At 44.0% G+C, this 19096-nt stretch overlaps 1 protein-coding gene across 3 annotated transcripts in view; it reads right to left on the bottom strand.

The window, feature by feature from the left end:
* The window catches only part of pik3cg (phosphatidylinositol-4,5-bisphosphate 3-kinase, catalytic subunit gamma), a 29877-nt gene extending 11528 nt beyond the window's left edge, over positions 1 to 18349 (bottom strand). The window contains exons 1-20 of one of the 3 annotated variants that reach the window (XM_015954990.3): positions 18193 to 18349; positions 12844 to 13063; positions 12563 to 12734; positions 11324 to 11586; positions 11069 to 11155; positions 10898 to 10998; positions 10645 to 10814; positions 10391 to 10578; positions 7931 to 8038; positions 5267 to 5351; positions 4759 to 5188; positions 4591 to 4689; positions 4387 to 4522; positions 2643 to 2708; positions 2235 to 2378; positions 2056 to 2137; positions 1879 to 1982; positions 1652 to 1798; positions 1479 to 1569; positions 1191 to 1321 (exon numbers count right to left, since the gene is read on the bottom strand). In XM_015954990.3, coding sequence (XP_015810476.3) covers positions 1191 to 1321; positions 1479 to 1569; positions 1652 to 1798; positions 1879 to 1982; positions 2056 to 2137; positions 2235 to 2378; positions 2643 to 2708; positions 4387 to 4522; positions 4591 to 4689; positions 4759 to 5188; positions 5267 to 5351; positions 7931 to 8038; positions 10391 to 10578; positions 10645 to 10814; positions 10898 to 10998; positions 11069 to 11155; positions 11324 to 11586; positions 12563 to 12734; positions 12844 to 13056 — 2817 coding nt within the window. In that variant the 5' untranslated portion in view covers positions 13057 to 13063; positions 18193 to 18349. The remainder of the gene's footprint in view (positions 1 to 1190; positions 1322 to 1478; positions 1570 to 1651; positions 1799 to 1878; positions 1983 to 2055; positions 2138 to 2234; positions 2379 to 2642; positions 2709 to 4386; positions 4523 to 4590; positions 4690 to 4758; positions 5189 to 5266; positions 5352 to 7930; positions 8039 to 10390; positions 10579 to 10644; positions 10815 to 10897; positions 10999 to 11068; positions 11156 to 11323; positions 11587 to 12562; positions 12735 to 12843; positions 13064 to 18192) is intronic. The other 2 variants (XM_015954982.3, XM_070554547.1) reach the window with 2 other exon arrangements.
* Between the last annotated feature and the right edge of the window lie 747 nt (positions 18350 to 19096).

The following is a 19096-nucleotide window of genomic DNA, read 5'->3' as shown; positions in this document are numbered from 1 at the left end:
GACTTGATAAAATCTATAATGACTTACAACGTGACTCAGACTTGAACGCCAATGACTTGTGACTTGAATCAACTTGCATCTGTTGACTTGATGATGACTTGGGCATATTTGATATTTTAGCACAAAAGTGGCACGACATGGACAAAAATCATAAATCATTCTTTGTTCTGGGTTTGATCTTGTACTGCTGACTGCAGCAGCACTTTGTTTATAATCAGTTTCAGTTGCACTTTCTGCTTGTTTGAGCAAATAAATTAAGCTTTATTTCTGGAATTTAATTATCATCATTATCATGAATTTGAAGTTGGACAGATGACTTGACTATGACTTTAAAAATCAAAGTTAAGAACTTGGACTTGGACTTCCATATCACTGACTTTGGACTCGACTTGGACTTACTTGTGACTTGCAAAGGAGTGACTTGGTCACACCTCTGCTGACTGGCTTAATGACCTGAACTGTATTGAAATGTTTACTTTGTGAAGTGCCCTGAGACGACTCTTGTCGTGAGTTGGTGCTTTATAAATAAACTTGATTTGAATTGAAAATTGTTTTAATTCAGTTCAGTTTATTTATGTAGCACCAAATCACGACAAGAGTCGTCTCAAGGCACTTCACAAAGTAAAGTTTTAGTGAATCCAGTTTTTTTTTTGTCTGATAACATTTGAAGTCTTTTTGCTTTAAATTTTCTTTTTCACAAAACAAAGGGAGTGTTAATGGAAGGCAAATAAACTTTTAAAGTTGAGCCACAATTCAGATGACGACATGTTTATTTATGAACCCAAACAGGAAACGGCTAATTGAGGTTTGGTACGTGGTTAAGGTTTAACTAGCAGCTTAACCAGCTGGTAGAGCGCGTTTTAGTTCACGTCTTATTGAAGCGAGCACAGAAATGGACCCGATACAAAACATTACAAAATAAAATCCTGAACTAAACACGTGTAAAAATAGAAGGATGCTTGAATAAAAAGTTTAATATTTTTACATTTTCTTATCCTTCATTTGTTTGTGTTATTATTCAAACACATTTTAATATAACCAACATTGCCCCAAATAAGTAATGCTTTCCTTTCTTTTGGTGTAGACTTTTAAGGGTATTGTAGATGGGATACGTATTTATCTCTGACCAGATGGAGGCCGTGTGAGGCCACTGAGACAAACATGAACCATATCCGTGTCCTGACACGTACCTTGTCCTCGCTGACACACTTGTCCCGCAGCCACTGATTAAGGATCTCATCTTTAAAAGCTCCGGTGCTTCCAACGACACTCTGCTGGATGTTAGCGATGGTGGTGGCGTCTTTAACAATCTCTATCATCCCTGTGAAGGACAGAAGAGGAGGGTTTGACATCACAGAGGCCCTAGGCGTTAGCCTCGAGGGCAACCTGCTGGTTTGGTTATCACCTGTAAGTTGCTTTGGACAAAAGCATCTGCTAAATACATAAACATAATCTCAGATTAATCCAGAGTATCTGACCTATTCTGTTTCCAGTAGAGATGCAGCCGTATGGTAACAGACACAGATCCAGAGACTCCGTCTCCCAGATTGACTCCATTATGAGCAGAATCTGAAAAAGGATAAATGCACGTTTGTTGTCCTCAAGAATTAAGTAAGTCATGCTCTGTAGGCTACTGAGTGTTACTGCTAACCTGCAGGATGAGCATATCCTGTCTGAGGTCATCGCCATCTTTGAAAATGATACCAATGGGATCTTTGGACAGAGTGGTGGGGTCGGCCCGTTTGAACTGTAGCCACAGGGGCTTCTTCTTGGATGCCATCACTTTGCACTGCTCGATCTGCACACATGAACAGTGTTTAGTGAAATTCAGACCTGGACACTCGAGTAGCTCGAGTTAAAGGGCTGTGATTTCCTCACCAGCAGCGCTCCAGCTCGTAGTCCTGGATCATAAGGGACTCTGAAACTCTCTGGCAGACCAGACAACTGTAGAGTCTCCAACTTCTGACGCAGCTGAAACACCACTTTCAAAAGCAAAACACACGTTTAGATTGATCCAAAGAACAGAAGAACGTAAACTGCTTCTGTCCACCTCACCTTGTGCCGTGATGTCACATTTGTCAGCAGACATGGTCTTGACTTCACGCGTGACTTTCTGCAGAGCCTCGGTCATCTCCACCTAGTAAACGTCAGCTGTTTTAGAGCCCATTTTGCCCCAGCTGTGCTCACATATATAAATAAAACTTCTTAAAAAAAGCATAAAACTGATTGTTCACCTGTTTCCTGAAGTCCTGCAGCATGTCCTCACCACAGCCTCTGAGGTACGCCTCAAGCAGGACGGCGTACCTCTGCTGGTAGTGCATGGACTGGGCAATCTCACTCCGGAGGAACCAGAAAAGAAAATGGCCGATGCGCTTGCTCTGTGGTGTAGGGTTAAAGTTCATTTGGGTCTAAACGTTTATTCTGATGTGGATTTAAAAGGCAAGTTTTCTAATTATTCAGTTGAAACTGCTGTGATGGTTTCTGATACAAATTTGTTAAAACAGAAAATGACTTGTTGGTTGTTAAAAATACGCTCATTCCTTTCTCTCTCTCTCACACACACACACACACACACACACACACACACACACACACACACAACTGATGATGCTGTGTAAAACTGGAGCACTAATCCATCTTACCCTCAGAGCTCTCTTCAGCAGGAACCTGACCAGAGCGCTGTCGTGGTACGGCTCGAACTTCACCGCCTGCAGGAGGAGACGATGATGCACACACACGCTTTAACATCTGCTCTTATTAGGATACAGCTCTGATTTTTATTCAGCGTGAAAAAACAAACTCTGGCTAAAATTTGCACGTTTTTCTACCCCATAAGTGTCCTGGCTTCAAAAATAACAGGTTACAACATGCTACTTGTGATAAATACTGCTGATTTCAGATCATTTTAGTAATAAAAAAAACCGTATGAGGAAAATGATTCTGTTCTTTTATATTATTTTCTACCAGATCTAAATAAAAAATAATAATAAAAAGTCTGCCGACTGCACAGGAACATAAGATGCTTTGTTGTATCCGATAATGCTGCATCCATGACAGAATCAGAGTGAACATTTATCTAAGGAGAAAATGTAACCCCACAAATGCAAACAGCTTTTTTGAAGAACTACCATGAGAATGAAGAATTTCACACAGAGGTTTAGAGGATGCTGAATGGCTCAGTGAACATTTGACTGCAGCAATGAAGGAACTGCAGATGACAACACAGAACTCAGTGTACCCACACCATGCAGTTCACGTGGTAAAAGAATAAAGCAACGAAGGGTGAGGCTTGAGATGTAATTCAACTTTTGATAGCTAATCATTTCCTTAAAGCTATTATTTGAATAGCAACATAGCTTAGTGGGATGCAGTTCTGTACTTCAGACGAGGGTCACAGATGCTGTTTATGGTAAAATGTACTCATATCATTAAAGGTTTTACCAACAGTCCATCTAAAACCAGGAACAAGCTAAACTCAGTCTAAAAATAGATCAGATGCACCCGCGACCTGCAAACTCAGCCTTCACCTTACAAAGCTGCAACTATTCACAGTCAAGTCTGACTCACAATTCAAAACAAATCCGAGATAAAAATACATCAACATTTTAATAAAGTGCACAGCATGCTGTGACATCGGTGGCATGAAAAGGAAAGCAATTTTCCTATCAGAGCAAGGAGTCCTTTGTTTAGCCCAGCTGATCACGCAAACCTCAGAGTCTATTATGAAAACACACAGGAAGTCAAACAGGAAGTGATGTGGACTTCTCACGAGTGTGAGGACGTTTAGTCTCTGAGCTAACAAGCTGAAGCAATCCCTTTAAAGAAGGAGAGTCCCCAGTTAGCATGAGCTGTTTCCACTGTGTGTGTTAATGATTATAAACAAAGCTTTAACAAATAATGGAGGGAGTGCATGACTTTAGGAGCAGCTGGCTGGATTTGCTGGCATCAGATTTGAAACCTGGTTATTTGTACAATGTCAAATGAAATCAGCAACAGTTATCTGCTGGTGACAACTGTTCGCGGGTTTCAGTTGTTTTAGATGTAAAATAAACAATTAAAAACCTAATATTCCTTTAAGGAATGAATATCTGCCATTGTTTATGCTACAGTTGTATACTTCTTAGTACAAGTTCTTGTGTGATCTTTCAGGATGTTTTATAAACAAATCTCAGCTTCTGTCAAAACAAAACTTGGCCCAGTGTCTGTAAAACTGACCGAGTCAATGTCGTGTTAGCGTTAGCTGATTAGCTGAGGCGGCCACTGTGGACCATGGGGACTCCAGAAGGGAAAAAGTTACTGACATAAATTCCTTTGAGGGATTCATTTAAATGTATCTAGCAGTTACTCACACTTACGGACAATAATAAAGAAGGAAAGGCGTCCCACCTGGACAAGCTGGAGAAGATATCTGAGCACATCGTCGTCCTCCAGCGTCTCCAGCTTCCTGACAGCTATTGAACGGACCTGAGCATCTGAGTAGTGGCAGTCGAGCAGCTGCATGGCCAGACCTACATCCAGACCGCTGAAGACGAATGACGGGTTACGCTGACACCTTACACAGAAACATGCAGCAGGGCGATGGGCCTTTACCTGGTGTCCCATGCACTGCTGCGCTCCAACAGGCGATGTGTTGATAAAACATCTTCCTGTTTCCCCCACCTGACTGAGCCCAGCAGCTTTGGGTAGGCCCTACGAAACATCAGTGGTACAATTAGCGAGACAAAAACAACAAAGCCATTCACATGGACTAATTAGTACCTGGGATGGCGCATGCACTCATGCCTGAAGTGCCACAGCAGCTCTTTGTCCTCAGGACTAAGCGGATGTAACGGATCTGTAGACACAATCGCCTCAAACTGCTTCTTCAGGTGGTTGGGCATCTCCCTCTGACCTCTCTCCCCTCCCTCGCTTTCCTCACCCATCGCCCCACAATCCCTGCCCACATCCCTGCTCTTGGGCAGCACCACCGGGTAGCAGTACTTGTCCAGAGAAATTGCGACGGCCATAGAGGACGCCTTATCCGGATTGGTAGCAGACGTGAGTTTGTCCGCGTTGATGCTGCTGCTGCTCTCTTCACTTTTCTCCGGCATCTTCCACATGTGAAGGATGAACTCGCCTTGACGGAGCAGAGAGCGGTGGTCGATGAGGAGCAGGTTGACGTAGTATAGAACACGATTCTTGGTCTTCCCTGAAAGAAACAGACACAACAAAAAGCCTTTTCTAAGGGTTTCCTCATGACTGATGACAAACTGGGAGGGGATTTTACCCTCAGGGCAGCAGGTTCCTGATGTGGCTTCGTAGTAGGAACCTCCTCTGGAGCTTGACATCTGGGGTTGTTTCCCACAGATCACCTGGATGAGAAACAAGCCAACAGAACTTTAGCAAAGTACAAGAAAGATGATGTACCCATTTGCTGTTTGCATGCTGTAAGGTCTGGAATCTTGGTAGATGGCCTGTATTTCTAAGTGCCCCCCCCCCCCCCCCAGGCACTTTACAACACAAAGAAGAAGAAGAAACAATCTTTTATATAGCGTCTCACAAAATAAATCACAGGGCGCTTCGTAAGAACAATAAAAAGACAAATAAATAAAATAAAAAATAAAACTTATTTTAAAATATAAAATTTTGAAAACAAATTGTAATTAAAAATGTGAGGAAAGGAAAAGAGAAAATGAAGAAGAAAGAGGTATCAGCGGATCCCAGGAAAGGAGGAATTGGTAGAAAGAGCTGAATAAAGAGGGAGGAATGATGAAGGTCATGCAAAAGCCAGCCTGGACAGGTGACTTCTCAGCTGCTTTTCGAAGGAGACCACTGAGTCCACTGAGCTCAGGCTCAGAGCCATACATGTAGCCACAGCTGCCCTGGGCTGCACTGAAGGTAGCGAGGCTGTGGTGCACTGGGACCACCGGCCCTCTGATCACAACCAACATTGGTGGTCAGAGGGGCCGACGGCGCCAAATGGCAGCCTCGCCTCTGTCAGACCTCCCCAGGGCGGCTGTGGCTACAAGTAGCTTACCATCATTAGCAGTGTGTGAATGTGAGTGTGTGAAAGCGTCTTTGGGTGTCTAGAAAAGCGCTATATAAGTTCAATGTATTATTATTATTATTATTTGAAAAATTACACTGAACTGGTAATTTTCTGTGGTTCACAACCTTAATGCATCTGACAACGATGGAATGACTAAGAAGGAGTTGGGAATCAAACCAGCAACCTGGATGACTGAGTGACCCACTATATCAAAAGATTTCGTCCTGTGATCGAAACCCAATTTCACCAACAAGTGTGTTCTGTAGCTCCAGGTGAGTTTTTGTTGTGACAACAATCAGCCAATGGGAGCCCCTATTTACTGGTCGGTTCTGATTGGTTCAGCTGTGCCAGTAATAAACAAAAGCCTAATCCAATCACCTGCTGGGGGACTTTTAGAAAAGGTTCTGGTCCTTATAGAACACATAAAATGACTGTTTTAGTTAGTCTGATTACTTCTGAGGCTTCACCACTAAACCTGTGACCTGTGGCTCTGGAACCATGTGCGGTTCTTTCTGGTGGCACCAACCTGGTGTCCCCCTGAATCCTATCAGGTGCCCTCAGGCCTGTTCTAAAATAGCACAATTGACCATTCAGCAACGTCTAAAATATTATTTTCTGCTGCATGTTTTTTTAACTGTACTTTATGTGATTAAATACATGGCCAGCTTACAAAAATGTGGGAATTACAGAAGAAATAAAACTAATGAGTCTTAAAATGAAGCTCTGAGAAAGAGATGTAGAAGCTAGGGTTAGGTCAGAAGCTTTAAGGATGCTGACGGAGAAGTACAGAGAAGGTCAGACGGGAGTGCATTTTATCTTTGTAGATTTGGAGAAAGCGTATGACAGGGTGTTGAGACAGGAGCTGTGGTGCATGAGGAGGTCTGGGAGGGGCAGAGAAGTCTGTTAGAGAGGTGCAGAACATGTAGCCCAGGGGTGTCAAATATGCGGCCTGCGAGATGGTTGTGTAAACTTTATTTTCATACTTTACAATGTAGAGTGAAAATAAACTTTATCATTGTGAGCAAGTTTCCTCTGTAATGAGTATAAATAAAACAAAGCTGCGCTCAAGGCTCACACAAGAACGTGAATCACATCCTGAAGTTGGCTGCCACTCAGGAAGTGACTTCTGATATTGATGTGCTGGTGAAAGCTAAAAGATGTTAAGTAAAATGAGTCAAATATACTTTAAGTGCTGCATGAAACTGATCTTGCCATGTTATCTGTAAGCTCTTTGAATAACTAAGGAATGTCTTTTTAATTTATTAAAAAAAATTTTTTTTCAAATTTTCAAGTACACTTCAGGTGTTGTACTTGTACTATTTTGGATACACTGTCCTCAGGCTCCAGCTTTTTTTATATCGATTGTTTTAAAACAAAGAAAACAATCTGAAGTTGTCTTTAATTTACCGGTCCGGCCCACTTGGGACTAGATTTCCATCAATGTGGCCCCTGAGCTAAAATGAGTTTGACACCCCTGATGTAGCCACTTCAGATGGTCTAAAGTTTAAAGTTTAGTTCAGAGTCAAAAGTTTAGACCCTCTGAAGTGGCTCCTTGTAACTTTAACCCAAAATAAAATGAAATGTGTAGTTGTCATATTTAAACCGACAACAGGAACAAGTGGGTTTAGCAGTTTTCCTGTCTGTTTTTTTAACCAAATCAAAAAGTGCATGGAGTCTCCACAGCACAATAATATCCATAAAACAAACGGTGTGGCTGCCGGGTTTTAATCAAACATACAGACCCCTCAATCTTCAAGGTTTTTTTTAATGTCTGATCAAACCTCTGAAGTTACAGCCACATACTCCACACCATTCACATCAGAACTATTTTGTGTGAAATTTATGGTTTAAAGATGGAGAGGCATGAATATAAAACAGTAGTGACCCCCAGCCAGAGTTTACCTGCAGGTTGAGCCGTGTCCCCTTGGGCAGGTCTTTGATTTTAATGTTAAACTCCAGCCAGCAGTTCCACAGCACCTCCTCGTTGAAGGTTTTGGACGTCGTCCTCTCCTGGAAGGTTTTCAGGGGTCAAACTCTGCACTTTAAAAGTTACAGTGGATAGTGTAGTGTTTCAAAAACAAATACTTCCTTTTCATTGCACTGATCTGCAGGACACAATTAAAGGAATGACAGTCTTTTACTTTTTCAACATGTGCTACTACTAGTTCATCCATTTTGTTTGTGAGTGTGTGTGTGTGTGTGTGTGTGTGTGTGTGTGTGTGTGTGTGTGTGTGTGTGTGTGTGTGTGTGTGTGTGTGTGTGTGTGTGCGTGTGTGTGTGTGCGCGTGCGTGCGTGCGTGCGTGTGTGTGTGTGTGTGTGTGTGTGTGTGTGTGTGTGTGTGTGTGTGTGTGTGTGTGTGTGTGTGTGTGCCTGCTCTGTCTTCTCGATCCCCAGTGAGTCGTGGTGGATGGCTGCTTATACTGAGCCAGGATTCTCTGGAGGTTTCTTCCTGTTAAAAGGGAGTTTTCCTCTCCACTGTCGCTACATGCTTGCTTAGTATGAGGATTGCTGTAAAGACTCTGACACTAGTCAGTGACTTGATGCCATCTGCTGGGTTCCTTATATAGGAAACTTTTTTTCTTATTGGAATACTGAACTGAACTCACTGATAAGTTTTGGAAGGTTTCCTTTGTAAAGTGCCTTGAGATGACTATTAGTGCCATTGAGTACAATATAAACTAACTGAATTGAATTGAATTTTAACTTTTACAAACTTGTCTCCCACTTTCAATCCAATTGTTTTATAGTCATTTAACAGCATTGTGGAGACATGAAATGAGCTTCTCTGCCCAGCCTGAATAAATAGCCTAATGTTATTAATAAACACCCAAACTGATTTTGCAGTAAACAAAGAGCAGAGGGCGGTTTAAGGGTCGGAGCCTTTGAGGCTGCCTCTGCCTGGAGGCAGGAGGGTGACACGGTCATGAGCTGGAGGATAGGGCCCATCTTTATTTTCTTTGCCCTGGTTCTGGATCTGACATTGTAAATGTCTTCTCTTGTCAGCGATAAAAAAAATCTTGTTTGATGCACTTTTTCAGCGATATTAGCGCTGTCTCTATTTTTGAGCATCTCCGTTTGACCACTACTCCAACATAAAACCTTTTCTAAAGGAAAGGTTCAGCACTTCCCCTCAGAATTTAAATTACAGCCACAGGACAGAGTACATCATGTCACCAGCACCACTGTTTTAAATATTATCTGACAGAAATCAGCCTTCTGAGTTTACAGTCCTGGCACTGCCTTCCCTCACTGAAGATGCAAATCAAGCCTTTGTAACTGCTGCTACTGTTCATTAGAACCATTTCACGTGCAAAACACAGGGTGTGATAAAAAGTCATATGCCCTAATGACAGTGATGTCATTTTACAATGTAAATAAAAACATCAATTTTTCTGGATGTTTTTTTCTGGGCCTCCCTGCTAAGGCTACTGCCCCCGCGACCCGACCCCAGATAGGCGGCCGAAAATGGATGGAGGGACGGATGGATTAAAAACACTCACCCGGATGGATGCCATTGGTTAAAGTTCATCAGTATCACATCTGCATGCTGACTACTATCATAAGAAAGGGTTTTATAATTGTGTATCATAAATTATACAATATTGACCATACCAAGCTGAAAGTCACTGTTGTCAGTGTTTCCCTTACATAGGCTAGGCCAGGGGTGTCAAACATACGGCCCGCGGGCCAGATCCGGCCCGCAAATGGGTTAAATCCGGCCCGCGAGATGGTTGTGTGAACTTTATTTTCCTACTTTACAATGTAGAGTGAAAATAAACGTATCTTTGTGAGCAAGTTTCCTCTGTAATGAGTATAAATAAAACAAAGCTGCGCTCAAGGCTCACACAAGAAGTTGAATCACATCCTGAAGTTGGCTGCCACTCAGGATGTGACTTCTGATATTGATGTGCTGGTGAAAGCTAAAAGATGTAAAGTAAAATGAGTCAAATATACTTTAAGTGCTGCATGAAACTGATCTAACCATGTGATCTGTAAGCTCTTTGAATCACTAAGGAATGTTTTTTTTATTTTATTTTTTATTCAAATTTTCAAGTACACTTCAGGTGTTGTACTTGTACTATTTTGGATACACTGTCCTCAGGCTCCAGCTTTGTTTTATATTGATTGTGTTAAAACTAAGAAAACAATCTGAAGTTGTCTTTAATTTACCGGTCCGGCCCACTTGGGACTAGATTTCCATCAATGTGGCCCCTGAGCTAAAATGAGTTTGACACCCCTGGGCTAGGCTAACAGTCCGCAAACACACCCCTTCTCAGTCTGACAGCCGATGCACAGCAGTGAAATGGTCTGCGTGTGCATCTTCCCCTCTCCCCCGGCACCACGGCTGGAAAAATCTGTACCTGCGCTAGAAGCTGCTGTCCGTGAAAGATGCTGGCCTCTACGAAGACTGTGAAGTCAGGCACTTTGGGGAGTGTTGGGATGTCAATGCCCAACACCTTCATTCTGAACTTCCGGTTACAGTCCCACATGGAGATGGTGAACACTCGCTCGTGGTCTTTCTCAGTAATGGTCAACTGCTCGTGAGTACCTATGGAAACAAAGATTAGGTGTGGTAGGTAAAGGGGCAAGTTAAAATAGAAAATGACCACATTACCTGTAACTCCAGTGCAATCATCCACTTGAGCCCAGTCCTCCTTCTGAACCATGTCCAGTTCAGGATCAGGTGGTGTTTCTAGCACCAGGTGGATCTCCTCCCCACCCTTGAGGCATTGACGAATCCAGTTAAAATCTTGCAGCGGTTTCTCCCCATACAAGTACTCCTCCCTAAATGGCCGATGAGAACATGTTCCTAATTAAAATATCCCCCATGACATAATCCAGTCCCCACAGTGCTAAAGAGACATTACCTGCCACACACGCGCAGCACAAAGTCCGATTCACACATGTTGTCGGGGATTCCCAACAAAACCCTTTTATTTTGTGTCTTGGCAAAAAAGCTGGTCAATACCTACATAAGAGAGAAAATGATTGACAGACTAGCACATAGCCACACATGAGCATCCCTGACATTTACCAACCTGTGAAGGTGTGTCGTCGATGGAGACCTTGATGGTCTGACTGGAAGTGCTGACATGGATCACAACCAGGATGTAACCGTTATTCACCTGAGCAGATGAACAAAAGCTCAATAATGACACGATGTTGAATCAGGCAACAACTCTTAGTTTGAAACCTAACAATCATCATTAATGTTCATGATGATCTCTATGACGGTAATTTGATACAGTCAACACAACCATGCTTTCACAAACACGTTTTCATAACATCTGTACCTTGGTGAGCAGGTGCTCGGGCAGCTGCTTATGAGTGACCCAAGGGTCCATGGAGTAGAGTTTAGGGTCTCGGTCCGACAGCTCGACTCGTCGTGGCGTCAGCAGCTTCCTACGTGTGAACTCCAGCTCGTCGTCATGGACGTTGCTCACATCAGTCACATCATAGCCAATCAGATGGTTCAGATAACGTTGGTACTGCAGGGACTCGTCCGTGGGCTGAGGACGGGGCACCAGCTGGATTCGCCCCACTTCTTTCTTTAGAGCTGTTCAAATAAAAACATGCCTTCAAATGGATGTTTAGATTCCAGGAGCAGCAGGAAGAAATTGTCATTGAGGGAACAGTGAAGTAAAGATTTTTAACTTTACGAGGTAAAGCTCGGCAATAAATCGAAAATTTATCGTTATGAAAATTTCTGACTGTTACCGATATTGTTTTTCCCATGTCAATAAATTGGTTGGTGCCCCTCTCCCATCCCTGAAAGGGATCTACAGACAACAATGCACATGCAGAGCTGCCTCCAGGGACCCCTACCACCTCTCTCATGGCCTGTTCTCCCTCCTGCTGTCTGGCAGGAAGTATAGAAGCATCAACTGCAGAACCACCAGTATGCTAAATGGGTTCTTTGTACAGGCAAAGAGTCTGGCACACACACACACACACACACACACACACACACACACACACACACACACACACACACACACACACACACACACACACACACACACACACACACACACACACACACACACACACACACACACACACACACACACACACACACACACACGTCTAATACCCCTCAGATACATACACTCTGTGGGAGGACTGCTGCTACTTAAATGTGTGTGATATAGACCTCAGCTTGACTGTTAGTTATTCCTATTTGACTGCTGTTTATCCTTACTTGTGTTTTTAATTGTACTTTTACAGATTCCTGCATTGCAGAGGCTAGTGAGAAGCTGCATTTCGTTTCAGCGTGTGTATTTCTGTAAATACCACATAGAGACAATAGACTCTCTTCAGTCTTGAATATTGAATCTGATAAATCAAGTCAAGTCCTCGTCTTTCTTACTAATTATAATCTAAAAGAAAACTACCACCCAGGATTAAAATAATGTCATTTGTTGTTATGAGATTACTCAGATTGCTGTCTATTGCAATGGTTGGTTCAGTAAAATATCTTCACACACACCATCACTAAACATGATCGTCTCACTTCATGGAAGCAGTGGTACCTCTCCAGTAGCGAATGCAGTCCAATGTCTGGAACACCTGATGCTTGTCATAGATCTCACAAATGGTGCCTTTTTTCTGATAAAGAAGGATGCAGTGGTCAGGTGAGAGCCTCTGGAAGAAGTCCGGGCAGAAGTTTAAAGTTACTGCCTTCATCCAAAGTTGGGCTTTCACCTGCATGAAACAGGAAACAGACATGATGGCTTTTCTTCAGTTGTAGCTTTCTGTCAAACACAGTTGTTTCAGACAAAACCAATCTTCAAAAACCTGTAACCGGTCTGACCTGCTCTACGGTCCAGTTCCCAGCCACCTCTAGCTGCAGAGAGTCAGAACTGCTTCCACCCCGCGCAGCCGAGGGCAGGACAAACTCAACGGTGATCTGATCCATGGAAATGGAGGAGGAAGAGGTGATGGCTTTCTTTCTCCTCCTCCTCCGTATTTCTTCTCGAGGCACTTCACACTCTTCGTCGCTCACCTGGATCTGCTGCCTGTCCATTGCCTAGCTTGGACACAACATGAAATCAATCATTAACGTGGAACCATAAATACAACCACAGATAAAGACCAGAAAATTAGGGCAGCAACTTGTTTACTTTTGGTAAAATGTAGTTATTCAAACCAATGTGTCTATTTATCCACCAGATGACCATCTGTTGCTTAAATCACCGCCAACTCAAGTGAGAAAACTTATTTTGCCCGTTTTAAACTCCACATTGTTTTCCCTTTTTTTTGTTGGTGTTTTTAAGAGTGTGACTTTGATTGTCACAAGATTAAAATTTATTATCTGATTAAACAACGGCTTTTGAGTCTAACATAGTCATCATGAGCCCATTAACCTGCTGCCTGCACATGTTGAGTTTCAGAGGCAGGAAATGAACCCCAACCCATAACGCTTCCACCCCCGTGGAATACTGTGTTATAAACCAAACATGTCTACTGCTATTGTGGTGAAACAAAATTTTACATATGGTGCCTTTCCTTTGATTACACCTCCAATGCATGCTGAATATGTCTGACAACAACAATATAAAAAATTACAAGAGTTACATCTAGATCTTTCATGGATGTAAATTCAAAGAGTCGGAGAACCTGGCCCGGAGGCTTACCGGGGTCCCACCCTGGAACCAGGCCTGGGGCTGGGGCCCGTGAGCGAGCGCCTGGTGGTCGGGCTTTTGCCCATGGGGCCCGGCCGGGCCCAGCCCGAACCGGACACATGGGCTCATCAAACTGTGGACCCACCACCCGCAGGAGGAACATGAAGGGTCCGGTGCAGTGTGGATCGGGTGGCAGACCGAGCCGGAAGCCTTGGCGGTCCGATCCCCGGACAAGGAAACTGGTTTTTGGGACATGGAACGTCACCTCGCTGGCGGGGAAGGAGAAGGAGCTTGTGGCAGAGGTTGAGCGGTACCGGCTAGATATAGTCAGACTCACCTCGACACATAGCATTGGCTCTGGAACCCAAGTCCTTGAGAGGGGAAGGACACTCTCCTTTGCTGGAGTTGCTCCAGGTGAGAGGCGGAGGGCTGGGGTTGGCTTTTTGTTAGCCCCAAGACTCTCTGCCTGTGTGTTGGGGTTTACCCCGGGGGACGAGAGGGTAGCTTCCCTGCTCCTTCGGTTCGGGGAACGGGTCCTGACTATTGTTTGTGCTTATGGGCCAAATATCAGTTAAGAGTACCCACCCTTTATGGAGGCCCTGGGACGAGTGCTAGATAGTGCTCTATCAGGGGACTCCATTGTCTTGCTGGGAGACTTCAGTGCTCACGTGGGCAATGACAGCTTGACCTGGAGGGGTGTGATTGGGAGGAACGGCCCGCCTGATCTGAACTCGAGTGGTGTTTCATTACTGGACTTCTGTGCAAGCCACAGTTTGGCCATAACGAACACCATGTTTGAACATAAGGATGCCCATCGGTACACTTGGTACCAGGGCAGCCTAGGTCGCAGGTCGATGATAGACTTTGTAGTCGTATCATCTGACCTGCGGCCGTATGTTTTGGGCACCCGAGTGAAGAGAGGAGAGGAGCTGTCAACTGACAACCACCTGGTGGTGAGTTGGATCAGATGGCAGGGGAAGATGCCACGTAGACCTGGCAGACCCAAACGCATAGTGAGGGTCTACTGGGAACGCCTGGCAGAAGAACCTGTCAAGACGGTCTTCAACTCCCACCTCCGGCAGAGCTTTGACCGTGTCCTGAGAGCAGTGGGGGACATTGACTCCGAGTGGGCCTTGTTCCACTATGCTTGTTCACACTCGCAAGGTGGCCGATGCCAGTCATGGTGGCAACCCCCGTACCCGCTGGTGGACACCAGAGGTTCGGAGAGCCGTCAGGCAGAAGAAGGAGGCCTACAGGGCGTGGCTGGTCTGTGGGTCTCCAGAGGCAGCAGACAGGTACTGGATAGCCAAGCGGGGTGCAGCAGTGGCAGTTGCTGAGGCAAAATCTCAGGCATGGGAGGAGTTTGGTGAGGCCATGGAGAAATACTATCGATCGACTCCAAAGAGGTTCTGGCAAACTGTCCAGCGCCTCAGGAGAGGAAGGCAGCAACTCGCTCACACTGTTTACAGTGGGGATGGGGAGCTGCTGACGTCAACTGGGGCTATAGTCGGATGGTGGAAGGAATACTTTGAGGAGCTCCTCAATCCCACCTACGCGCATTCCGAGGAGGAACCACAGCCAGGAAACCTGGGGATGGACTGTCCAATCTCGGGGGCAGCAGTTGCTGAGGTAGTCAAACAACTATACAGCGGCAGAGCTCCGGGGGCGGATGAGATTCATGCTCGGTATCTCAAGGCTATGGATGTTGTAGGGCTGTCATGGTTGGCACGCTTCTGCAACATTGCATGGTCATCGGGGGCAGTTCCTGTGGAGTGGCAGACCGGGGTGGTGGTCCCCATCTTTAAGAGGGGTGATCTGAGGGTGTGTTCCAATTATAGGGGGATCACACTCCTCAGCCTCCCTGGAAAGGTCTACTCCAAGGTACTGGAGAGGAGGGTCCGATCGATAGTTGAATCTCAGATTGAGGAGGAGCAATGTGGTTTTCGTACTGGCCGTGGAACTGTGGACCAGCTCTATATCCTTGCAAGGGTGATGGAGGGGGCATGGGAGTTTGCCCAACCAATCCACATGTGTTTTGTGGATTTGGAGAAGGTACCCTGTGGGGGACGCTCCAGGAGTATGGGGTGGGTGACTTTCTGCTAAGGGCCATTCAGTCCCTTTACCAGAGGAGCATGAGTTTGGTCCGCATAGCCGATAGTAAGTCGGACCTGTTCCCTGTGAGGGTTGGACTCCACCAGGGCTGCCCTTTGTCACCGGTTCTGTTCATTACTTCTATGGACAGAATTTCCAGGCGCAGCCGTGGTGTGGAGTGTGTCAAGTTTGGTGGCAGGAGAATCTCGTCTCTGCTTTTTGCGGATGATGTGGTCTTCCTAGCTTCATCCAGCTCTGACCTTCAGCTCTTGCTGGGTAGGTTCGCGGCCGAGTGTAAAGCGGCTGGGATGAGGATCAGCACCTCCAAATCTGAGACCATGGTTCTCGACCAGAAAAGGGTGGCTTGCCAACTCCAGGTCGGTGGAGAGATCCTACCTCAAGTGGAGGAGTTTAAGTATCTCGGGGTCTTGTTCACGAGTGAGGGTAGGAGGGATCGGTAGATCGACAGGCGGATTGGTTCAGCGTCTGCAGTGATGCGAACGCTGAACTGATTTGTCATGGTGAAGAGGGAGCTGAGCCAGAATGCCAGGCTCTCGATTTACCGGTCGATCTACGTCCTAATCCTCACCTATGGTCATGAGCTTTGGGTAATGATCGAAAGAACGAGATCGCGGATACAAGCGGCCGAAATGAGTTTCCTCCGTAGGGCGGCTGGGCTCAGCCTTAGAGATAGGGTGAGGAGCTCGGACATTCGGGAGGGACTCAGAGTAGAACCGCTGCTGCTCCGGATCGAAAGGAGTCAGTTGAGGTGGTTTGGGCATCTGGTCAGGATGCCTCCCCGGGGAGGTGTTTCGGACATGTCCTGCCGGCAGGAGGCCCCCGGGTCGACCCAGGACACGTTGGAGAGGTTACATCTCCAATCTGGTCCGGGAACACCTTGGGGTCCTGCCGGAGGAGCTGGTGGAGGTGGCCGGGGAGAGGACGGTCTGGAGTTGGGATGCTGCCCCTGCGACCCGGACCCGGATAAGCGGAGGAAGACGAATACGAAGACTAAGGGTTGTAAATGACCACAGTCGCCAATTCTTGTCATGTGTCTTGCCCATGTATGTCTGATCTCTGAATTGTGTGTACTGAAACTCTAATTTCCCTCTGGGATAAATAAAGTATCTTTGATTTGATTGATTGATTGATTGATTGATTGATTGATTGATTGATTGAATCATTGATTGATTGATTGATTGATAAACAAGTTGCAATGGTTACATTGAAGTCCAGCTGTCACTTTGATTTATTGAAATGTTTGAGTTATTTATGCCCAGCTAACATAAATCTACGTTTGGTTTTACACGTCATTTAGGGCTTCATAAACATTGATAAAGTGTAGCACAGTGGTTGTTGAGGTCTACTTGCAATTGTATTTATCAAGACTGGGCTACAATTGCTATTAGGATCAAAATTTAAAAATCAATAATAAACCCACAGCCTCAACTTTATGTTTCAAATTGATTACATGCCACTGTCAACCAGAGAGAGACACAACAATTGTTTCTTCATTCACTTTTACTGCACAATGAAAAGGAAACAAATTTGAATTAAAACATCTGTAAATGTTTAGCTTCTGCTGGGTAAAAAAAAAGTTAATGGACTCACCCACGGATCTTTCTCCATTCAAAAGGTAAAATGCTAATTAAAAGGGGATTTAAACTTTTTTTTCTATTTGAACTGATAAAGCTTCTCGAATGATGAACTACATGAATGTCTAGCTTTATGTTTATTGACGGCCGAGTACTTTAGCTGGGTGATCTGCTACAATAAAAATAGAGTAAAATTAGGGATTAAAATACAAAGGCTTGGTAATTCATGGGCATTAAGATGAATATAAAGCTACATTATTAGTTTCATATTTAATAATTTTATGACTCTGTTGTTCTGAATATGATTTTATGACTTTATGGTTTGTTTTGTTTTTGGTGAAGCACTTTGTGATTCTCTGTAAATAAAATTAGCATAAAGATTTTTTACAAGATGCTTATTTGGATGATTCTTAAACTGCTGTTTTACATTAAATATATAACGTAAATTTAATTTTTTTATCTAATCTGCACAATGTTGACTGTAAATAGCAAAAATATCCAGAAAGAGTTATGAATGACCTCTATAACAACGCTAACTTCCTAAGCTACTAAGAACATTCAGCTCGTTCAAACATGGATGTAAAGAACTCAGTGGAGTTTCCCTTCCTTTTCTTTTGAATCAGCAGAGGAAGCATTAAAAGCAGGAAGCAAAATTCAAACATAACTGTCACACATGCTTTTAACTCTACGTTTTAATTATAAACTGTATAAAATAACCCAGAAACAGGGGTTGTCAAATAAAACCCTAAACAGCCCCAGCATGAAGAAGTTAAGGTGCGTGTAACGGTACAGCTGTACACCATAATCGACAGGTTGTCAAACTCGACAATTCAAGCTTTTATTGTGACTCACCAATGAACGCGGGCGGAGACGGACCCGGGGAATGTCGGCATTTAGACGGAATAAGGGATCACAGGTTGAAATTTAAATGATCTAAATGTCAAAGTTTATGGGGAAAATCTTGTTCGCGAAAACGCTGCGCTTCGTCCTCAAACTTGTCAAACTCGCCAGCTAACTTTTATTAGACTTCCGTTTCTGTTCAAAGTAAAACAACACTCCACCGGAAGTGGATAAAGACGGGCTCATAGATGTAAAAACAATGTGTCTCAGGAAAATACCATTTTCAAAGTTAAGAAGGGCAGGTTTAGTTTTTTAAGTACAAATTACTAGATTCTAAGTGTATTTACTGCCCTCTAGGGATCTCAGCAAAATACCGAAAAATATATGCTGCAAAAAGGGGGAAAATATACGTAAAAGATCAGTTTTAAACAATGGGTTGAAACCTGTGATAGGATATTTCTATATCAGAAAATAATCCATAAATTAATGTTAACCTTTTTCACTTTGTTGAATTGAGGCAATGCTTATTTTTTAAGTACGCTACAACTGTGCAAATGACTAGATTTTAAGTGTATTTACTGCCATCTGGTGATCGCAGCAAATCTTACCAGCAGATTTTATGAAATAAATATAATATACTGCAAATAAAAAGAAAAAATACACAGGTGATTTAATTAAAAGCTCAATTTTAAACCATTTTGTTGAAGCCTGTGATGGGATATTTCAATATTTCAATTTCAGGAAGTAATCCAAAATTTGACGTTTGCCTTTTTCAGTCAGATTCTCCCCCCCCCCCCCCCCCCCCCACCCCACCCCACCCCCAATATATGGTTTCTTTGTGGTTTTGTTATTCTGTAATAAGGCTTTGTTCTGCACTTTGACCACTAGAGAACAGTGAATGGGTGAAATATACTTT

This window comes from Nothobranchius furzeri, chromosome 1 (genome assembly GCF_043380555.1).
Source record: "Nothobranchius furzeri strain GRZ-AD chromosome 1, NfurGRZ-RIMD1, whole genome shotgun sequence".
Taxonomy (NCBI): Eukaryota; Metazoa; Chordata; class Actinopteri; order Cyprinodontiformes; family Nothobranchiidae; genus Nothobranchius; species Nothobranchius furzeri.
The sequence above is the reverse complement of the archived record's forward strand: the minus strand, read 5'-3'. Positions and strand labels throughout refer to the sequence as shown.